We start from the raw sequence: 22,297 nt of genomic DNA on the forward strand, positions 1-22,297 counted from the left end.
AAAACCAAGAATACTACTACTATTCAGAACCTTGTAGTCAAGTAGGAAAACTGTCAATGTCAGTCTGATGTTTCTGCAGCTGCTTTGGAAAGACAGTGAGAAACAGCAGAAGAAGGCACTAGATATTGAGGGAGGAGGACCCTAGACAGTCTGGAAGAGATGTGGAATAATGAAGATCCACCCTTCATAGCAAAAGAAAGGCTTTTAATATTAAGAGAGCAGGCAAAGCTTTTCTCTATTCCAGTAGCTAGAGCGTATGAGGCTTTTCATTTATCAGGCATCTGCTAGCCAGAAGTTGATACAAAAGATGGAGTTCTCAGGTAGAATCAAGGGTAGAGAGCTCTAGTGGAAATCCTTGTCACTGAGTGTGGCAAGGTGACTGTGCTTCTTACAAAGGTGTAGCTTCTGGGTCTCATTAACGAAGGGGTCTTCCTGTGTAAATCCTCCCACCCAAAAGATTTCATGTTTTATCTCTGACTAATACGTGTCCTACCTTTTTGATCCATGTCTTATTCGGTATTCTAACTCTGGATGTGTAATACATGCTCTGAAGACTCTCATTTCTCCTTTGTGTAATAACCAGAAATTAATAGCTGTTCCCATTTTAAATTCCCATATGACTTCAGAAGGACTGCGATGGCCAAGCTTGATTAGCTTTGTTTGATTTCGCGCCTGGGGAGACTTTCAGAGATCCCAATGTGGTTGAGGTTCATAACATATTGGACTCAGTGTAAAATAGTCAAAATGGTTTGGTATGTATTTTACCAGAATCAGGAACCTAATTTCCTCAGTAGTGTCTACAGGGTAATAAATAATATGCAAAAGTTAAATCATACACATTGCAAGGCAACACAACACAAATTGTGTGGTAGGAAGGATGGCTTTGTTAATGCATTGGGCTAGGAGGTTCTGCTTCATCCTCTGTTACACAACTTCTGATGTCATTGGCTAATTATATTTAATCTCCCCATGTCTCAGTTATATCATATGAATGTTGTGTGTTTAAATTTATTAACACTGGTATGGTTGAAGAGTGTCACAAATGCAAGTGATTGTTACACTAACATTAATTTACAATTAACATTGATTTCTTTAAAACTTGTGCTGTGGAATGTCTCTCAAAAATCTGGCTCTGCCCATATCTATGTTTAGAATATACAAAAACCTTTAACAACCTCCTGATCTGGATATTGCAAACAGTGGATTAAGCATAGATGATCTTTACATAGACATAAACATGGAATAGATGTTTTCAGACATATACAGCCTTGTCTTCCAAGCATTTGTGTAAAACTGTCTTGTGGATCTGATGTCTACTATGTACCTTATGAGAGCCATGATAATGTCAGTATACCAATTGTAACAGCAGAAATTGAGGACAAACCTAAACTAATTTTGAGCAGATTTTGTTAAATACATTTGTGATACAAATAAAATGTAGCTAGGTGTAGCAGTATTGCCTAATACATGTTGAGAGCATAATTCTTTATCAGCTATGGAGTACAGTTATCAAACTGGAGCAGAAAGCTGTGACTCGATATAGATATAGATATGGAAAGACCCAAAATAGGTCATGCTGACTAGTTAGTAATGTTCAACACAAAAACTGAGATGACTTACAAACTGGGGAGTGGATGAGAAGGGAGGAAAATGCCCTATACGCTGCCTGTTTCTCCCCAAGTTATAGAAAATACACTCCCACTGAATCACCAACAGAAAACTCTAGAATAAAGCTTTTATGATTAGTGATAAGAAACAGGGAATGTCTCTGCATAAATCAAATGGATTTGTCAGCCTTCCCTTAATTGTACTGAGAGAAAATGCAGAAGGAGATAGCATTTGGGGCAGCTTCATTTTTTCCCACATTTGGAACACTGTTTATGGGCAGGAAGTATTTATAGCCTTTTTTCTTGGAAAGCATAGATACTCTGCCAAAACTCATCACCAAATAAAATTGACTGAATATACAGTTAAACTTTTTTCTCTAATTCAAACAGTTGGTAATCAGCTCGTTCCAAAAGTGTGTGTTGGTTTTTTAAATTTTGTGAAGTTCTAGCTCCTGGAATAGAGTGATTAGGTGAGAATCATAACTTTTTTTTTTATTTTATTTCTTTTCTTTTCAAGAAGCTAAGTTTCTAGCCCTTATGGTTGCAGTGGAAAACTTGAAATGTAACCCTAAGGTTTGGAAACTAGAGAACAAATAAAATGAAACCATTTATTTTTGAAAAGTCTCAAGATTTTTGAATGCTTTGGCTTGGCAATACTAAAACTGTTGCATTGGGACTTTCTCTGTACAAATGCATTAGCACCCTAGTCACTCCATCTCCAATACAAGTCTAGTATATCATGGTATAAATTATACATCCATATTGGTATCCAATATGTCTCTTACATGGTTTGTATTAGGAATAACAGATATCAGATCACTGGAAACATGGATATTTCTAGGAATTGTATTCTTATGGATTATTGATGTTCATATTAATATCATGTCTCCAACTTTCCTCAGGTCAGAGTGTGGCTTCTCTGTACTGAACAGTTTGTAGATGCTGGAAACCATATGATCAGATTTACCTGTGCTGTTTCTGGGTTGGGTGAACAGAAATGTTGCCTAAAGATTTTCATTTCTTTTTTCCTGCAACTTCTAAAGTGCAGATATCTTTACATCTGATGATCCAAATTCACTGTGTACCTTCTACTCCTAGTGGCCAGGTATCCATATGACAATGTGTGGTAGTTGTTGGTAGTCTTAGCGTGAATAATTCAATTTTGTATTAAAATATAGAGAATTATACTTCTAACAATAAGTTTATTCATTAAGAATACTGAGAGTATGAATTTCTAATTTGACTGTTAAAAATATCAGACAGTAAAAGTAGACCTAGCAAATTTGCAGAAGGGACATGGATGCCCATTAGAATTATAAACCTGTGAATTAACAAATGAAGAAAAGAACACTTACCACATTGTATTTAGATTTTATAGTTCAGAATATTCTAGTAGTACAGTATAGTTTATAAAAATAGAAGTCATAGTAATATTAAATCTTACTCTAGCATCTGCCATTAACTCTTTGAGATGAAGAGAGCGCCTTTTTTATACAACGTATACAGTATGTAGGTTAGCAAGGTTCCAGTGAAACTCTTCCCTCAAGAAGAAAATATAATACCATGTGAAAAAAGCTCTACATTAATCTAATTTTCCTCTTGTCAAAGGTGCTCAGTAGTATAGTATCTGGTTCCAATTGTGAGGATGCCTTGCCTGATGCCAATAGCATCACACTTGAAAATTAGTCACAGCAGAGATTGAGAGCGAGCGAGCTTATACCCTCCATTCATGGACTAAAAAGCATCAACTCCATAATTCACTTTGCACTATCTGTGACTTCCTCTATGCTGAGTCTTACCTCACCTGCACCTCTGCATATTATTGCTGTGTTGTTGAATGGATAAAACAGAAAGAACTTCTTATATTAGCAGGCCACTTAATAAAAAGATATTTTAAAACCATTTCCTTTTGCATTTCAGTATCAAAACAAGCAGCTATATTTGTCTTCCTTTTTTGGTTGGGGGAGAGAAGGTTAAAAAGTTTTGTCTTGTTTCAGCCCTAATAGTCAGATTTAATATTTAGATTCTTGTAAGCACTTGTAATAAGCCCTGAAATCATATCTTATGGACCTAAATCCCCTCTCTCCCCGCCCCCAAGTCGTGAAGGAAGAAGTATGCACCTCAGCATCTGTTATACACAAGTTGATTTGAAGGCTTCCCCGACCCCCTTCCCCAAAGAAGAGGGTTTAAGGGAATAGAGCGACCAAATACCAAATGTAGCAGAAAGACTATTTTACTAGACCTGGTCAAAAAAAATCCCAATTTTTCACAGGAAATTTTGTGAATATATGAATTGAATGGTGTTTGTGCATCGGATATTAGCAACAATTAATTTTTAAACGATTACTAATAAGAATTAAACAATTAATTTTGCTGTACGGTTAAAATCAGATTGACTAAAAAGGCCTGCTCCCAAGAGGAGAGAATTAGTTTTCATTGTTTAGGCATCAAGTATTCTGGATTGGGGACTCCCCCCCACCTTTGTATTTGTCCAAGTCACAGGTTTTTTGGCAAGAATATGAACTTTAGTATGAATAGCTTTTGCACTTACTCCTGAAAACCAAGATGAAGGCTTAAGATCTTTTTAAGACTGCACTAGACTTTTGGATTCTCTCAGGGAATGAACACTCAACACAGCATTAACAGATAAGTAATTAATTTTTAACTACCATATATTTTATGATGTTTAGCAAATATTAGAGATAAACTTTATATTGTGATTTACAATGTCTCTTGTCTTTTTCTAGATACAAACGTTCCAGTTCAGGATAGGTAAGCACTCTTCTCTTTTGTCAATAGCAGTACACCTCTACTCCGATATAACACTGTCCTCAGGAGCCAAAAAATCTTATTGCGTTATAAGTGAAACCGTGTTATATTGAACTTGCTTTGATCTCCTGGAGTGCGCAGCCCTCCCTCAGCACTGCTTACTGCGTAAATATCCGATGTTATGTCGGTCGCGGTATCGGGATAAGAGGTGTACCTTTCAAACCAGCAATTGGATCTTGTTTTATGTAGTCGCACTATTGCAGTGCCGTGTTCATGAACTTGCTTTGGTCTCCTGGAGTGCGCAGCCCCTCCCCTCCTCCCTCAAACAACTGCTTTAGCGTAATACCGAAAGTTGTGTTATGTCAGGATCCGCGTTTATCGGGATAGAAAGGGGGTTTTGTACAGTTTCACAGAACATAACTTGCTAGTTGAAGCTCGCTTTTTCTTTTTTCTCTCTTTACGGTCCTTCCAAAGTTCCATACCTTCATGCAATCAATAGTACATATTTCATTGCATGAAGAATATGCACTTATTATTATTACTCAATTGTAATACCAGCGTATAGTTTCCTTATATATTTCCCTCTCTATCCCGAAATTTTATGTTCTGTTGCCAAACTGAATTTTCTGTGTAGATCCAGGAATGATTTGTCCTAATATAACAGTCAAACAGCTTTAATGAATGGTAATATTATACCTAAAGTCCAGTTTTTAAATGCAATTCTCCTTTAATTTGCAGCCTTCCGGTCTGATGTTTTCTAACTCGTGCCTATCCTGAGTGGCCTATCCCGGATCTCTGGTCCCCTTCTGCTGTTCAAGATTTTCCTTTGGTTTGTTTCCCCAATTCCAGAAACTCTTCTATCTTATGGTTTGACTACGTAATATTTGCTCTCGCTTGTTCCAAGTTTTATTGTGGTCAATCAATGGTCTCCCAATAGTAGCACTGACAGTTCTGATGTTCCTGTGTGGTCCTTGCTAGTGAAATTTTCCTTCATGGAAGCTTCCTGGAGTCAAAACGCACTTCTTATGATTTCCTGGACCTAACTACCCTATTTTAAATTTGTAATTACGTCTTTACAGTATAGCTTTAAATAGAACATTGGGAGAAAATGAAGATACATATAACTGTCGTTAAACTAGATGCAACAGAGTACAAAAACTTTATAGCTACGGGATTATTCCGATTTTACATAAACCGGTTTTGTAAAACAGATTGTATAAAGTCGAGTGCACGCGGCCACACTAAGCACATTAATTCAGCGATGTGCATCCATGTACCGAGGCTAGCGTCGATTTCCGGAGCGTTGCACTGTGGGTGGCTATCCCGTAGCTATCCCATAGTTCCTGCAGTCTCCTCTGCCCATTGGAATTCTGGGTTGAGATTCCAATGTAAAAACAGTGTTGCGGTTGATTCTGGGTAAATTTCGTCACTCAATCCTTCCTCCGTGAAAGCAACAGCAGACAATCATTTCGTGTCCTTTTTCCCTGGATTGCCCTGGCAGACGCCGTAACATGGCAACCATGGAGCCCATTTTGCCTTTTGTCACTGTCATCGTATGTGTCCTGGATGCTGCTGACAGACACGGTACTGCAGTGCTACACAGTAGCATTCATTTGCCTTTGCAAGGTAGCAGAGATGGTTACCATCCCTGTTGCACCGTCTGCTGTGCCATTGTAAATTGGCGATGAGATGATGGTTATCAGTCGTTCTGTACTGTTTGCTGCTGTCATGGGTACTCCTGGCTGGCCTCGCTGAGGTCAGCCGAGGGCACATGGACAAAAATGAGAATGACTCCCCGGGTCATTCCCTTCTTTATCTTTTGTCTAAAAATAGAGTCAGTCCTGCTTAGAATATGGGGCACGTGTACTAGAGAACCAGAGAGCACAGCCACTCCATGTCAGAGCCCCAGAGATCCTGCAGAAATGATGAGCTGCATGCCATTCACGGGGGGTGCCCTTGCAACAACCCAACCCGTTGCTTCCCTCCTCCCCTAACCCTTCTGGGCTACCATGGCAGCGTCCCACCCATTTGTGTGATGAAGTAATAACGAATGCAGGAATAAGAAACACTGACTTGTTAGTGAGATAAAATGAGGAGGAGGAAGTCTCCAGCTGCTATAATAGTCCAGGCAGGACATTAAAGGGTGGCAGGGGAGAGGAGCCCAGTCTCCCGCTGCTGTGATAGTCCAGTCAGTACAGAATCTTTTCTTTAGACATGAAAGTGGGGGGGCTGATGGAGCTCAGCCTCCAGTTGCTATGATGAAGATGGTTACCAGCCGTTCTGTACCATCTGCCGGGAATGACCAAGAGTCATTCCCTTTTTTACCCAGGCGCCCCCGGCCGACCTCACCAAGGCCAGCCAGGAGCGCTCACGGGCTGATGATGAGGATGGATAGCAGTCATATTGTACCGTCTGCATCGGGAGGGGAGGGATGCTGCTGTTCAGTGCTGCAGCACGCATCTACCAGCAGCATGCAGTAGACATATCGGTGACATTGAAAAAAGGCGAAGATGATTTTTTTCCTTTTTTTTCATGGGGGGAAGGGGTAAATTGACAGACATATACCCTGAACACCCGGACAATGTTTTTTGACCCTTCAGGCATTGGGAGCTCAGCAAGAATGCAAATGCTTTTCGGAGACTGTGCAGGGACTGTAGGATAGCTGGGAGTCCTCAGTACCATCCCTCTTCCTCCATGATTGCGTCCATTTGATTCTTTGGCTTCCGTTACGCTTGTCATGCAGCACTGTGCTGAGTCCTGCTGTGGCATCTTTCTATCATAGCCTGGAGATTTTTTCAAATGCTTGGCATTTTCATCTTCTGTAACGGAGCTCTGATAGAACAGATTTGTCTCCCATACAGCGATCAGATCAGTTATCCTCCCGTAACGGTCCATGCTGGAGCTCTTTTTGGATTTGGGACTGCATCGCCACCCGTGCTGATCAGAGCTCCACGCTGGCCACAAACAGGAAATGAAATTCAAAGTTCGTGGGGCTTTTCCTGTCTACTTGGCCAGTGCATCCGAGTTCAGATTGGTTTCCAGAGCGGTCACAATGGTGCACTGTGGGATACCTCCCGGAGGCCAATACCGTCGATTTGCAGCCACACTAACCCTAATCCAACATGGCAATACCAATTTCAGTGCTACTCCTCTCATCGGGGAGGAGTACAGAAATCGGTTTAAAGAGCCATTTATATTGATATAAAGGGCCTTGTTGTGTGGACGGTTGCAGGGTTAAATCAGTTTAACTCTGCTAAATTTGGTTTAAATGCGTAGTGTAGAGCAGGCTGTATATGAAGCAATTTTTCTGGCCTATGAGTGATGTTAAGTAGCCATTCTCTGCCAGAGTGCTGAACTGGTTGACCCTTCCCAATCTACAGTATTAAAGAAGACTAAGTAGACTAACTTTAAATGTATTCCATTTTCTGATGGAGAGCTCTTTAAAAACGCTGTCCTGAATTTTTTTTTTACAAGTCCCTTAAGTTTTTGTATAGGTTTTTTGGTTTGTTTGTTTATTAAAGCTCTTTACAGTTATCCGGTTTCTCTCCTGCTAACTGACTACTGACAAACACTGCACACAAGTGCTCAAATGCACGAAGTATACAAACTGGGGGAGGGGACCCTTTTGTTTAGTGATCTTTGGTATTCTTGTTACAGTAGTTACACAATTTGTAAATATTTTAATGTTGAACATTTCTGAGATTGTTATAGCGCTAAGAATTTTTAAAAAATTAAATGTTTTGTATTCCAATCTCTCACTCTGGTGTTACATATGTAATAATACTTTGTGTTTAAATCCCACTATTTTAAGACATTTCCAGACTTCTAGGGAAGAGAATAAGTTTGTGTGCTTTATTTCTCCTATGAATGGATTTTGTGTGTATGTGGAGGATGTAGGTGGGCCTGTTCTGGTACTCTGTCATCGTTCAGGAATTATAAAGTTCTCTATGTTAATACATTATAAGGACATTTATTCCTTTTTGTGAATCCAAAATAAAATTATAAAGCACCTATTGTGTGAAATTTGAATCATTTTAATTTATTTTAATATAATCTGTCATAAGCACTTGCACAATCAGCGTGTAAAATGTGCCTTAATGTTTAGGATATAGGTTTGGTGTTACTAGTCGCTACAAACCTCTTCTTGATTGCTGATATTTTCCTGGAAGTAGTGTTACTATCCTTAACTGTTAGAAGTTATTTTCTGCTGCATGGAAAACTTAACTTTTGTACCTGTCAGTAATGCAGAATTATGTATATAATAGTACTCTGACAGTAATCTGTAATTTAAAAAAAACCCAGCAAAACACACTATATTGTTTATGGCCTCGTATTTAAACTTAAACATTGTTAAAATTAGCTTTTGCTAAGCTTACTTTATCACTAATAAAACTTCTTTGTATTTCAGGGAAATGAGGCAAGCTATCCTTTGGAAATGTGCTCGCACTGTAAGTGGATTCTTTTTTTAAGTTATATTGTTGCAGCTGGGAGGTGGGGGTGTGTGAGAGAGAGAGAGTGTCTGAGTGAAGTATAGTTGTGTCAGTCCCGGGATACTAGAGAGACAAGGGAGTGAGGTAATAATCTTTTATGCTCCTTTTCTCACCAACAATTTGGTGCAATAAAAAATATTACCTCACCCACCTTGACTGACTGACTTGTGTGAAAGGCTTGATAAAACCTTTCCTTCAGATTCTTTGTTGTTCGCTCATATTTTGTCTTAATCAGGGCAGGGACTCTGTGCTTGTACAATGCCTACTGTAACAGAACTCCGGTCATGACCATAATATGCATGCTAAATAATAATAATTTGGCTAGTCAAGATAACCAAACATAGATAAATTATTTTCCAATTATATTTCTCACTAAGTGAAAAGTGACTTTAAAAAAGGGCCTCTATGCTAGTTTCTTTAACATATTACAAGAAATTCTTCTTCTTCGAGTGGTAGTACTCATGTTTCCACTCAGGTGTGTGTGTGCCTAGCCTAGCTATACCCATAGGGGCTGTGCTCACACTCTGGCATCTTAGCCACACCCTTGCTTATTTAAGGGCAGTGTTGCCCAACCCCATCAGTTGCTTCTCATTGCCCATGGCTTGAGTTGGAGTGCACAGTGCAGTTTTTATGTAAGATTTTGTTTCGCAGTGTCATCTGTGATTGATATTTTTGGGGTATAGAGGAGTTAGTTGCAGTTGATTTAGATTTAAGTAGTTAGGATTTGCCTGGTGTGGTGCCCCCACTGGTGTTTAAACACTGCCCGTCATGTGGAGTAATTATCCCCAATAGTCATCCACACACTCACTGTTTGTTGTCCATTTGGGAAGGGCACATTAAAGAAAGGTACTTCATCTGCAAGAAGAGAATGTTGGTGGCCAGAGACTTGCGCTTGAAACAGTATCTTCTGAAGCAGGCCATGAGGTCATCTGGCACTGGGCACCTCCATAGATCATCAGCCCTTCCAGAAGGCATCTAAGCCCGCAAGGGTGGTGGTTTGGCCAGTTTTGGATTCCTCTTCTGGGAGGAAGAGAGACAGTTCTCCTTCCTCTGGTCCTTCTAGAAAAAGATCTACAGTGGACTGGGGCCATTCCAAAGCTAAGAGAGATTCCTCCTCCTAAGGTGCATGCTGACCAGCACTGTGATTGATCTGATACATGAGCTAGAGCAGGGCCATTTACCTGCTTTCTGCTAGTGAGGTGAGTAAGCGGGCTCAGTATCCATCACTCTGGTACCATTTGTGGGACTTCTGTTGAGTATGGCACTGATCACATGGGTGTGGGCACCAACTGTTTCCATGCAAATGGCATATCAGGCAGCATTGGACTTGCTCCCCTATTTGTTCCTGACTCTGCACTAGTTCAGAAATGTTCAGTTGTGGTGGTTTCTTTTATGTCCCTGGCACTGTTTGGATTGGTTGCAGACTTGTTGTTGTTGTTGGCACTATCTTCTGTGCCTTTTCCAGTTCAGGGTGCCGAGCTGATATCACATGCCCTTTTGGTACTGGGGGGCTTGTCAGTGCAGGTGCTGTCTTTGGTGCTGTGATGACTGGTGCACGCTCCATCTGTGGGACTGATGCTAGTACCAACATCTGCTCTGGTACCAAGTGTGAGTGTGAGGCCCTATAAGTGCTTGACTGCTTTACCTTTGTTGGTACTGATGCATCCTGTGTTCTGGACTTCAGATGAGGGTGGATACTTACTGGCCCTTCTGGGGGAGGCTCCTCTGTTGCCTGTGGACTACTTGGAATGTTCTTCAGAGTTTGGCTCAGAGGTGTCTTCCTCCTCTCCCTCATCTTCTCGGTATCATTTTTGAAAGTTATCAAGACCTTATGGGGGTGACCGTTAGCACTGAGATCAATACTGCTCCCATAGCAGGGATAGCTTGGAACCCCTGGAGTGTTGTATAATAGGCGAGGTCTTGATCCTATCCTTACTCCAGAATGAGGTCACTTACTCTGCTGATAGCCTCCCCTCCTGAACCCTCCAACACTACAGCCACGGATGCGGGTTGTTGCTCCTGCTGAACTGGTTCAGCCTGAACCATTGTTACAGGCACCACAGGAGATGCAGTTGGCTCAGCTTCCTTCCTCCTCTTCATCACCAGACAACTCTGTGGTGCCAGATTTCTTCCTCCCCTGTACCTGAGGATTTTAAAAGGTGTCAGGACCTCCTAAAGTGCATGGCTTCAGCCTTGAGTGTACAGGGTGTTTGTTCAGGTTGCTGGATATTCTCCAGTACTCAGCTTTAGGGAGAGTGGTTCTCTCCATAAATGAAGTGATCTTGGAACCTGGAATCTTGGAAGACGCTATGGAACACCCAGTGTCCTTACCACCTACAGCGAGGCATACTCATAAAACAGTGCATAGGTACACAGTATGTCTTGAGTGCTTGTTCTTGCATCCACTGCCTTACTCTTGCCATAAAGGCAACTAATGACAGGTTAAGACAAGGGAGATAAGGTCACCAAAGGACAAGAACTCTAAAAGATGGTACTTTTGGGAAGGAAAAATTATTCTACCTCATCCTTACAAATCCGCATTGCCGAAGTATGACTCTGTAACTTGAGAAGCTATGGCAAAAATTACAGGTCATTTGCCAGAATCTTCCAAGGAAGAGTTGAAGTTTGTTGTTGCAAAAGGCCATCTAGTGATAAAGACGTCACAACAGTCAGCTTTGGACATGGTGGATGCTTCTAGAATTATGGTCTCTGCAATCATGAAGACTTGTACAGCAGAACTCTGATATAGCTCCTGATGTCCAACAGATGGTTGAGGACTGATTTACCTGGTGATGGTAGATTTTTGTTTTTGGACAAAACTTACAAAACGCTGCATTCCTTTAAGGACTTTTGAGCTAGATTGCGTTCATTTGATGTTTTTAACCTGGCAATAAAGAGGCATCACTTCAACAGCTCTTTAAGTTGAATTATCCCTCTAAACAGCAGGATTTCTCCAGAAAGGGAGACGAGTCATGTAGGAGAAGGTCTTGTGGTCCCAATTTCAGCCAGTCAGCCTGTCCTTCATTAGTGTTCTACAAGCAGTGAACTGGACAGGATGTCCATGGTAGACATTCCAGTCATCAAGCTTTAAGTCATTTTTCTCTTGTTTGGGGACAGACTATCCCACTTCTACAGGTTAGAGTCATTAACGACGGACAAGTGTTAATCACTGTTGGACTGGGTTATGTTGTTCAGTTCCTGTTCGGTCCCCCTGTGTTCCTTTGTGTGACATCAGTACTGCCCTGGCTGCCCTTATTGGTCCTGTGTTTGAGCTCCTGATAATTTGTTCTTTGTTTCTCCTGTGCCAAGATAGCTTTTCTTGTTGCTATCACATCTGCAAGAAGAGTAAATGAGCTGCAGCTTTAATAGCAGAACCCCAGTATACTCAGTTTTTCAAAGACCAAGGGGCCCTAAGACCTCCTCCAAAATTTTTGACTAAACTAGTTTCATGGTTTCACCTTCACCAAATATATTTAGCTTTATTCTTTCCTGAGCCAGATTCAAATGAAGATGAGCAGTGGCTTCATGAGTTGAATGTGAGACAGTGCTTGGTGTTTTGTTTGGAGAGGCCTAAATCATTTCATTTATCACCTCACCTTTTTATCTCCTGTGCATGCAGATCGGACGAAGGGTCAGGCAGTCTCTGCATAGACGATTTCCAGATGGATAACTTCCTATTTCACAGTGGCATTTGGAGTAGTTCAGGTCACACCTCGACAAAAGCTATGGACATATTCAACTAGGGCCCAAGCAACATTGATCTCATTTCTCAACAGTGTTTCAATATTGAACATTTGAAAGGTGGCCACTTGGTCTTCCTATCTCCCACTGAGCCACCAGAGTTAAATACACATCTGCAACTACTCAAAGAAAAAACTGTTACCTCCTGTATGGTAACTGTTGTTCTTCAAGATGTGGGTGCAGATATGTATTCCACAGTCCACCTTTTAGTCCCCTCTGTATTGGAGTCTCAACTCTCAACATTTGCTGTGAAGGAACTGAAGGGGATTGAGGTGGCAGTACCCTTAAATAAGCTGGGGAGGGACTAATGTGGCCCAAAACGGCACAAGTGCTGCCCTTACTGGTACTGCTAGACAAAGTTCTCCAGTTTCCATGCACTGGGCACTCACACACCTGAGTGTAATACACATCTGCATCCACATCTCGAAGAACAATAGTTATCGTATGGTGTAGTTGTAGCCTTGTCAGTCCCCGGAGATTAGAAAGACAAGGTGGATGAGATAATCTTTTGTTGGACTAACTTCTGTTGATGAGGGCTTGTCTTCACATACAGCACTACAATGGTGCAGCTGCACAGCTGTAATGCTTTAGTGAAGACACTCCTATGCCAACAGAAGAGCTTCTCCCATCAGCATAGTTAATCCACCTACTTACCTGAGAAGTTGTAACTATCTTGACGGGAGAAGCTCTCCTGTCAACACAGCATTGTCCACTCAGGAGTTTAGGTTGGTACAATTGTCGGTTAGAGGTGTTGATTTTTCACCAGTGATCTCTGACCCTTTTCTGACAAATGATCAGGTGCTGCTTTAATTCCTTTTGTGAAACTTCCAGTTTTTGTTTTGGGTCTTGTTTTAAATCCACCTGTCCATTTTTTTTTTTTTTTTTATTGCAAGCACCTCAATTATTTGTTCCACTTTGGGTCATTAAGAGTACCAGCTCCCAATCTGTTCTTGGGAATGGGATCCAATTCCAACATCAGTGTTGCCTCTTTTCAACCTGAGCAGCTAAGTCAGTTTTTGGAGCCCTGGAGCCGTTCCAGTTGGAAGCAGAAAACTGATGGAGTCTTGTATTCGCTTTGAAGCAGTCTTCATTATATTCAAGGCATGTACAAAGTCCGTCTCCAAACACAGGAGGCACCAAGAACAAAAGGAGCAGTTTCTTAGCTTGCAGTCCCAAGCCTCATTATCCAATACCAAACCCAAAAGTGCTCTCAGTAGCTTTCCTGACCGTCACACTGTGCTCACTGGGCTCCTGCTCGGCTTTCTTGTTTTTTGCCTCTGCCTTTCTGTTCTTGTTTGTTCTTTGTGTTCTACCCCAGTCCCACACAAAGCACAAACATCAGCAAAAGCTCCTGGGCAAGTTTACCAATCTCCTTTTGTCTTTGTTGGGGAGCTTCTAATTAACTCGCCTTGACAGTTACGTTAACTGAAGGTGTGTTCCTACCCAGTCTCAGATACTTGTCGACCAAGCAGTCCCCAGTACATTTCAGCATAACAGCATGTGTGAAAGGATGGCAAGCATTAACTAGTCACGAAGGATTCATTTAATTCTTCTTTCCATTTTGAAATATTGGTATTTTCAGTTGGTAAATGAGCATAGGATATAAACAGGTTCCTAATATTTGGCGTTTATTCAAAATTGAGATTTTTCTGCCTGAGAAGAATCTACTAAAACTTAATCCTAGCTTATACTTTGTGAAAATTTTATTTGAATCGGGGTATATCAGGATATCAGCATGAAGAAAACCTAATTGTGTACAGTGCACGTTATTTCAGTATCTGAGACTAACATCTATTTTCTATATTTAAAAATTGTAAATGGCACGTATGAAACCATGAAAAGGATTAAATCAGCTGTATGTAAGCATCTGCAGGACAAGTGGTTGAATGCATTCTCAGGGGCATTGTTTTTTTTGACATTTGACCTCAGACTGAAATAGAGGCTGTCTTTGTTGCCCACTCTGAAACATTATATTTGTGCATCAGACAAGACTTTGTAGAGGTGAGAGCGTTGGTTGAAGGTCTCCTTTATTTTGAGATCTCTGCAGTCCATTCTAATGAGAAACTTCTGTCTTAAATAGTTTATTTTTAAAATGAGTTTCAGGATATATTCTGTTCTCAGCAAAGATGTTTTCTAGCAGTGTTTTTGGTAAGATCCATGTTCATGTTGACAAATTTGAAAACTACATAAATCGAGATTTTTTGCAAAACTGCCACCTTATAGACCATTTACTGTCATTATCTTTATGCTGATATTTAAGAATGTGTGAAATTTAGGATTCTAAATCCTTATTTAGGCACCTTAAGTGTCTGGATTTTCAAGTGTGGAGCACTCTTCAGTGAAGAAGTGCAGGGTGTTCAGCATGTTTGAAAATCCAGACGCTCATTTAAGGTGCCTACATAAAGACTTATGGCATGATCCAAAGTCATTAACATTAATGTTAGTGGAGTCTTTCTGAAACCTGATTTCAGTTAGGTTTGGATCAAATCCTTAGTAACCCCACTTTAGGGCACACTTTTTTAACATTGGCCTTATCTCTTATTGCCATGTAATTACTGGTGATATCGATGTGTAGCAAAATATCATTAATACAAGTTTTTTGAGAGACTTTTTTTATTTTTAAAAATATACAGATATAAAGTTCTTTGTGTGTCTGCATTTCTGAGGCACCTATCACTGATTGCCATATGTGGACAGACTGCCAGCAATAAAATTGCATCTTTAAAAACATCATGGATTGGAGTATTGATTTTTCCTCTCCTCACCATGGTGTTAAGGCCAGTCTATGTGGCAAGTTACTGTACGGCAAGCCAAAATGTGAATCTATATCACAGTAGCTCACCATGCAATACTGTCCTATGTGGACACTGCTACGGCACCCTGAGAGCACCAGAGTGCAGTGTGCCGTAGCAGTGTCCACACAGGACAGTACTGCGTGGCAAGCTGGTGTGCTGTAGATTCAACCATGGTTTGCCATGCAGTAACTTGCAGTCTAGACAAGCATTTAGTTGTAAGTGTTTTTGAACTACTATTCAGGATGGCCACTAAGGGGCATATAGTAAGGGGGTTAAGAGCCCACAGTGTCCTGGGCCTCTGTAATCTATACACTCCCTATTATCATTTTAGAGGGGGAACCCATGTGTTCTGCAATACTTGCCACGTATCTGAGAAAAGTATCAACCCCAAGTGTCTACTACACATACATGGAACTAGATAATTCAAATGTTTTTGGAAAAAAACATCTTTAGCTGTTTATAGTATTCGTTCTTGGGCTATCTTTAATATCAATCCAAGAACGTGCATTCCAGTGCATTTCCATGGATTTATGTAAGAGCTTAGACTTCCCTGCAGCATTACATGTTACTACTAAGACCAGTTTAATAGTTGCCTCTGGAATTTAATAAAGCTGCTTGGATGAATTAGGAAGCATTTAGTAGTAATGTCTTTCTGTTAAATACTTGAAATTGGAACTCTTATTAAAAAAAAAAAAAAAAAACTAGATGGTATTCTCAATGGCATATGAAAATAGAAATGAATTGTTACTTTTTTTCTTTACCAGCAGACTGCCTTTTCAAGATATCTATTGAAAATGCCAATATCTCTATATGTGGAAATGCATCTCCTGCAACCTCAGAGTAGCAATTTGCAAATGATGGGTGGTACCCTTTCTGTGATAACTAGTAGTTAGTGGAGTCAGCTGAAGTTCATAGGGTTGGCATCAGCTGCACCGCCTCTCTTCACATGACATTCCTACTCTTCACCAGTTCTCGATACCTCTTGACGACAGTTGTATCAGAAAATGGATATTACATAGTCCAGATTATTTCAAAAGAAAAACATTTGATTCTACTGTTAAACCTAAAAAGCAGAAAATGTGGGTTATGTAGATCTTCACTTCAGCTATCTAAGGAAATCTGGAACAACAAAGGTTATCTCTCCAGTGTGTGAGGTTAGAAGAATGCTGGCTCCAACCAGTGCTCAAGGATACTCAAATCAATCCACTGAGGCACAGGCAGACTCTGCTTCAACTAATGTAAATAAAGTTAATTTCTCCCTTACTGTTTCAGTTAGCTGTGGCCCAGCTTCCTATTGTGGACCTTGGGCCTACCTGCAATAGCAGTGCTTGGAGCTGGATGTTGCTCGCTTGTCCTTAGTTCAGTCAGCAGGCTGACTGGCAGCTACTGCTCCCAGGAATCTTCAGAGCTCCAAGTATCTTTTCCTCTGTCTCTGAAAGGCCCGTGATTTATACTTTATATGCAGATTTCTGTTCTATGTGGTTGAAATGGATGACCTTTCTGAGTTAACTTCTAGGGATCTAGAAAACAGCTGGCAAAGATTCCATTTACACTCCCCCACTTAAAGGAAGTCAAATATGAACCTTACAGGAGGGGGCAGATATCTACCAGGTATATAGAGAGGGTTTTTTTATAGGAAGGAGCAGAATGGTGATAGGTGAGGACCAGAAATAACTGTATATCTGTGGAAGAAGTCCGGGTGAACGAATCTAGCCACATGTTTTCAAGAAGAATGGAGAAGAATATGCCTTCATCAAAAGAATGAATAAGAATATGAATAAGAATAGCATCTCAACTTTGGAAAGAGTGGTTTCATTTCTACTGCTTGTGCAAAACAGGGTACACCACTTAATCTGATATGAAATCTATTTGATACCTAGTTCTAACATTTTCTTTAATGTAAATAGTACAAATATGAAGTTAAACTGTTGGGCAGAGAATACTGTAACAAGCAGATGGCACCAAGAATTAAAGACAGACAGACACATGAAAGTAGACAAAAATGCACTCGATCTAGAACAGGTCTTACTCTCTGCATATTTTTACCCTTCTGTTTATTTTTTAAAAAGAGGCTTTGTTTAAAAATATTTTTTAGAATGTGAAAACATTTCCTAGACAAGAACAAATGGATATAAACTGGCCATCAGGAAGTTTAGACTTGAAATTAGATGAAGGTTTCTAACCATCAGAGGAGTGAAGTTCTGGAACAGCCTTTCAAGGGGAGTAGTGGGGGCAAAAGATATATCTGGCTTCAAGACTATAGCTTGATAAGTTTAGGAGGGGATGGTATGATAGGATAGCCTAATTTTGGCAATTAATTGATCTTTGACTATTAGCAGTAAATATGCCCAATGGCCTGTGATGGGATGTTAGATGGGGTGGGATCTGAGTTACTACAGAGAATTCTTTCTTGGATGTCTGGCTGGTGAGTTTTGCTCACATGCTCAGGGTTTAGCTGATGGCCATATTTGAGGTCGAGAAGAAATTTTCCTCCAGGGCAGATTGGCAGAGGCCCTGGGGTTTTTCGCCTTCCTCTGCAACGTGGGGCACTGGTCACTTGCTGGAGGATTCTCTGCACCTTGAGGTCTTTAAACCATGATTCGAGGACTTCAGTAACTCACACATAGGTTAGAGGTTTATTACAGGAGTGGGTGGGTGAGATTCTATGGCCTGCATTGTGCAGGAGGTCAGACTAGACTATCATAATGGTCCCTTCTGACCTTAAAGTCTGTGACTATCAGTGATAATTGATGAAGATTAAATACACCATTGGAATTTTCTATCACAATGTTTAGAACACAGTTTCTGAATTTTCTGTATGCAGTATTGTATCTGTGTTGGTCCCAAGATAGAGACAGGGTGAGAGGGAGTATCTTTTTTGGTCCCACTTCTTTTGGTGAGAGAAACAAACTTTCAAGCTTACACAGAGCTTTTCTTCTGGTCTGGGAAATGTACTAAGGGCTTGTGTACAATTAAAACGCAGCAGTGGCAGCTTACACCGCTTCAGTGAAGACACTACACCACCAACAGGAGGAATTCTCACGTAGGCGTAGTTACTCTACTTCCCCAAGATATGTCTACATGAAGGTTAGGTCAGTTTAACTGCATTGCTCAGGTGTAGATTTTTCATGCCTATTTCCTAGTGTAGACGAGGCCTCAGTGTCACAGCTAAATACAAGTTATTTAGCATAAGTAGTTAACACATATTTCAAGGCACCATTCGTATTTCAAGTGGTCTGTTAACACTTCTCCAGGCGTAGTTGGCCTATGGTGGTGGAAATACATTAGATTTATGGCTTATTACAACAAACCTATAACCCACTAACTTCATCCCATTCCCCTTCTTTCCCCCCACCCACCCTGCCTATGCTTGGAGAGGTATTAACAGGCCAGTTCTTGAATGGTCCCCTGAAATGTATTAGCTACTTATGTTAAACAATCTGTTCCACCTTCTATTTAGCTGTGAAGAGTACATTTCCCAGACCTGAAGAAGAGCTCTGTGTAAGCTGGATAGCTTGTCTCGCTCATCAACAGAAGTTGGTCCAATAAAAGCTATTACCTCACCCACCTTTGAATTTTCTGGCAGGTTAAGCATTTTTTGTTAAATACGAACATGTGGAACAGAATTTTTTTATTTTTAAAAAACACTTGCTGAGACATGCAGTGTATAATTAACCTATGAACTTGCTGCAGGATATTATTGATGCAAATAGCTTAGTAATTAAAATGATTAAACACTTATATGAATAAGAATAGCATGTGCAGTTATGCTAACTGGGAATGGCAGTTAAGAGTTTTATGCTTGAGGGCGTAGGCTGATCAACACTTAGGATAATGAAGAAATTTCTCCACTCATATGGTTTATTATTGTTCATTTGCCATGAACAAGTATGTCATCCTCCCCATTCTTTCCTCTGAAGAATCCAGTATAAGCTGATGCTAAACTAGACTGAATGCTGGTTTGGTTCTGATATAGCAATTAATGTATTCAACATGGCACTTTAATCCATCTGCATTTATTAAACAAATTTTTCAAAATATAGCTTGAAAAGTTTTTCAGTTTAGATTATAACCCCATTTGCTTCAGAACTTCAAGATAATTGTTTTGGAACTGAGATTGTAGTAGCTATTTCTGGTACTAGCCCTGTTGCCCAGCATCTGTAATTTAACCTGAATCCCAGTTGAGCTGAAATTTACCATACAAACAAACAACCCAAATAGAAAAGGAAGTGGTATTGAACCTATATAGAAAAGGGCTCTACACTCAGTAATAATAAAAATATTTTTCAGAATTCTTCCAGGAAGGATGTTCCTGCTACTCCAGGGGTCGGCAACCTTTGGCACGCGGCCTGTGAGGGCAAGCCACTAGCGGGCTGGGCCAGTTTGTTTACCAGGCATGTCTGCAGGTTCGTTCAATCACAGCTCCCACTGGCCACGGTTCGCTGTACCAGGCCAGTGGGGGTTGTGGGATGCTGTGGCCAGCACATCCTTCGGCCTGCGCCACTTCCCGCAGCCCCCATTGGCCAGTGAGAGCTGTGATTGGCCGAACCTGTGGACGCAGCAGGTAAATAAACCAGCCTGGCCCGCCAGGGGCTTTCCCTGACGGGCTGCATGCCAAAGATTGCCAATCCCTGTGCTACTCTTTTTTTTTTTTGTTGTTGTTTCCATCACAGGTTCATGGTATGTATAAACTGTCCAAGAGAAAAAACAGGTTCTGGTCACTCTCAGAAAATTTTTGGATCATATTTCCTTTGACAGTGAGTTCAGTTTCTTTATTTTATTATGGAAAGCAGACATCTTTTTTATGCAGGATGTCCCAAGGTACCCATTAGACACTTTGCTGGCTGAAGTTGTTTAACTGTTTCACACAATTGTTGTAAATTGGGTGACGTGCTTCGTTTAGCATCATCTGATAGAATTTCTTTTAGTTTTTTTCCTCTTCCCCTGTTTAAAAAAATATATAAGTTTTTTTTCTTTACCATTTTTGTCTCCTAAACTGGGGATTTCCCCCAGTAAAGGGCATGCCCGTTTCACCCGGGTTTAAGAGGTGCCTCACCTGCAAAGAGACCATTCTGATAACGGGCGGGCATTCCTGCTGTGTCCATTCCACAGAAGTATACTTTCTGTCATGAGCTCAACACCAGATCCTGAAAAAAAGGAAACTGAAACTAAAGCCACTTCTCATGGAGGGAGCTCTGCAGCCTACATCTGACCCGGAACATAAGTCTTCTCCACAGCATTCCCTCTCCAGGCCAGTGTACCAAGGAAGAAATCCTCAGACTTTCCATGCAAGACCTCTAAAAAGAGAGCTTCAACCCCTCGTGGTGGTTCCTGAATCAGCCAGAGGAGATTAGGTCTCTTCGATACCAATTGCACCGAAGGCATCTAAGCATAGTACCCACAGATTGCCAGATATCGCTTGTATGACCAAGGACCTGCTGGGCACAGGTATCGAAACAATGGTACTGCCGGTCAGGGACAGGTTTGGAGACTGTGCTACGTCTGAGAAGATGGTGTGAGTATGGATACCCTCAGAACCAACGACTGTGAGGCAACCAACACTGGACCACTTAATGCTGCGAATGTTGCCAGCTCCCTTTGTATCACCGACTCAGTACCAGCAACCAGTGACTCTACCAATTACTGCGGCACCAGAGCAATTTAGGATCTGTATGGACCTGTGTCTGAGGTACCAGTCTCTCCTCTAATTGGTACCAGGGCTCATCATCGGTACTTGGGTACATCTCAAGCCCTGGAATCCCCACCAACACCGAGCCATGTACCTCCAGTCTCTGTGTCGGCTCCACGTTTTCCAGTGAAGAGTCGGACAGTGACCAGGAGGAGGTCCTCTCCTATCACTCTTACTGTGTTTCCTCCTGCTACCAACCCGGGTCTTCCCAGTCGTACCCTCAGTCTGGACTTCAGCCCACCTAGTATGACCAACCATGGGTTCAGACCAACCATGGGTTCAGCCCACCCATGCCTTTTCTACTACCCCAGTGATGGTCTTGTTCCATTTGCCACAATGTTCTATAGCAGCACCCTGTCTACCAGGAATGCAGAACACAACAGCAGACAGTCTCAGTTGCAAGTTTGCACAAGACCATGAGTGGGAACTGAACCCAGCAGTACTTCACAGTACTCCATATTCTGTCAATGGGAGACAGACAATAGATTTGTTAGCTACTTACCTGAACAGGAAATGCCCACACTGCTGCTCCAGGGCAGGCCTCAGACAGCACTTATTAGGTAACGCTCTCCTTCTTTCATGGGACAAGGACCTTCTTTACACCTTTCCCCCATTCCATCTGTTATTGAAGGTCCTGTTAAATAAAAAAGAGAAAAAGCAAACATCGTACTGAGTGCTCTTACCACACTTGTCTTGGCCAGGTACCTGTGCTTGTCAGAGCTGGCAGTGTGTCCATCAGTCCCTCTCCAAACCACTTCTTACCTCTTCTTGCAGAACAAAGGACACACTCTGCATCCTAACATGCAGATACTCTGACTCAAGGTTTGGCTACTTCATGGGTCCGACACAGAGCACCTGCTCCGAGGAGGTACAGGAAGTGTTACTATACAGTAGGAAATTGGCTGCCCATCGTACTTACCTACAAAAGTGGACCAGGTTTTAGGTTTGATGCAATTCCAGGCATGTTATCCAGACATCTGCTACTCTCCCTCTGATGTTAGCTCTCAAGAAAACAGATTATCCTTCAGTTTGCTTCAAGTATAACTGGCGGCCATAGCAACTTTCCCATCAAAAAGTTAGAGGGATACTCAGTTTTCTTACACCCAACTACAAAGAAATTCCTCAAGGGTATAATGAACCTCTTTCCCCAACCTAGATGCCCCCTGTCAAGGTTCCTTCCCCACTCTGAACTTTAGGGTTCAGATG

The 22,297-nt window shown here is 41.3% G+C and overlaps 1 protein-coding gene across 1 annotated transcript in view; it reads left to right on the forward strand.

Moving 5' to 3' along the window:
• The window catches only part of PPP3R1 (protein phosphatase 3 regulatory subunit B, alpha), a 108,026-nt gene that overhangs the window by 41,270 nt on the left and 44,459 nt on the right, over positions 1-22,297 (forward strand). The window contains exon 2 of the mRNA XM_032806546.2: positions 8,785-8,824. Within this exon, the coding sequence (XP_032662437.1) occupies positions 8,785-8,824 (40 nt within the window). The remainder of the gene's footprint in view (positions 1-8,784; positions 8,825-22,297) is intronic.

This window comes from Chelonoidis abingdonii, chromosome 3, assembly GCF_003597395.2.
Source record: "Chelonoidis abingdonii isolate Lonesome George chromosome 3, CheloAbing_2.0, whole genome shotgun sequence".
NCBI lineage: Eukaryota > Metazoa > Chordata > Testudines > Testudinidae > Chelonoidis > Chelonoidis abingdonii.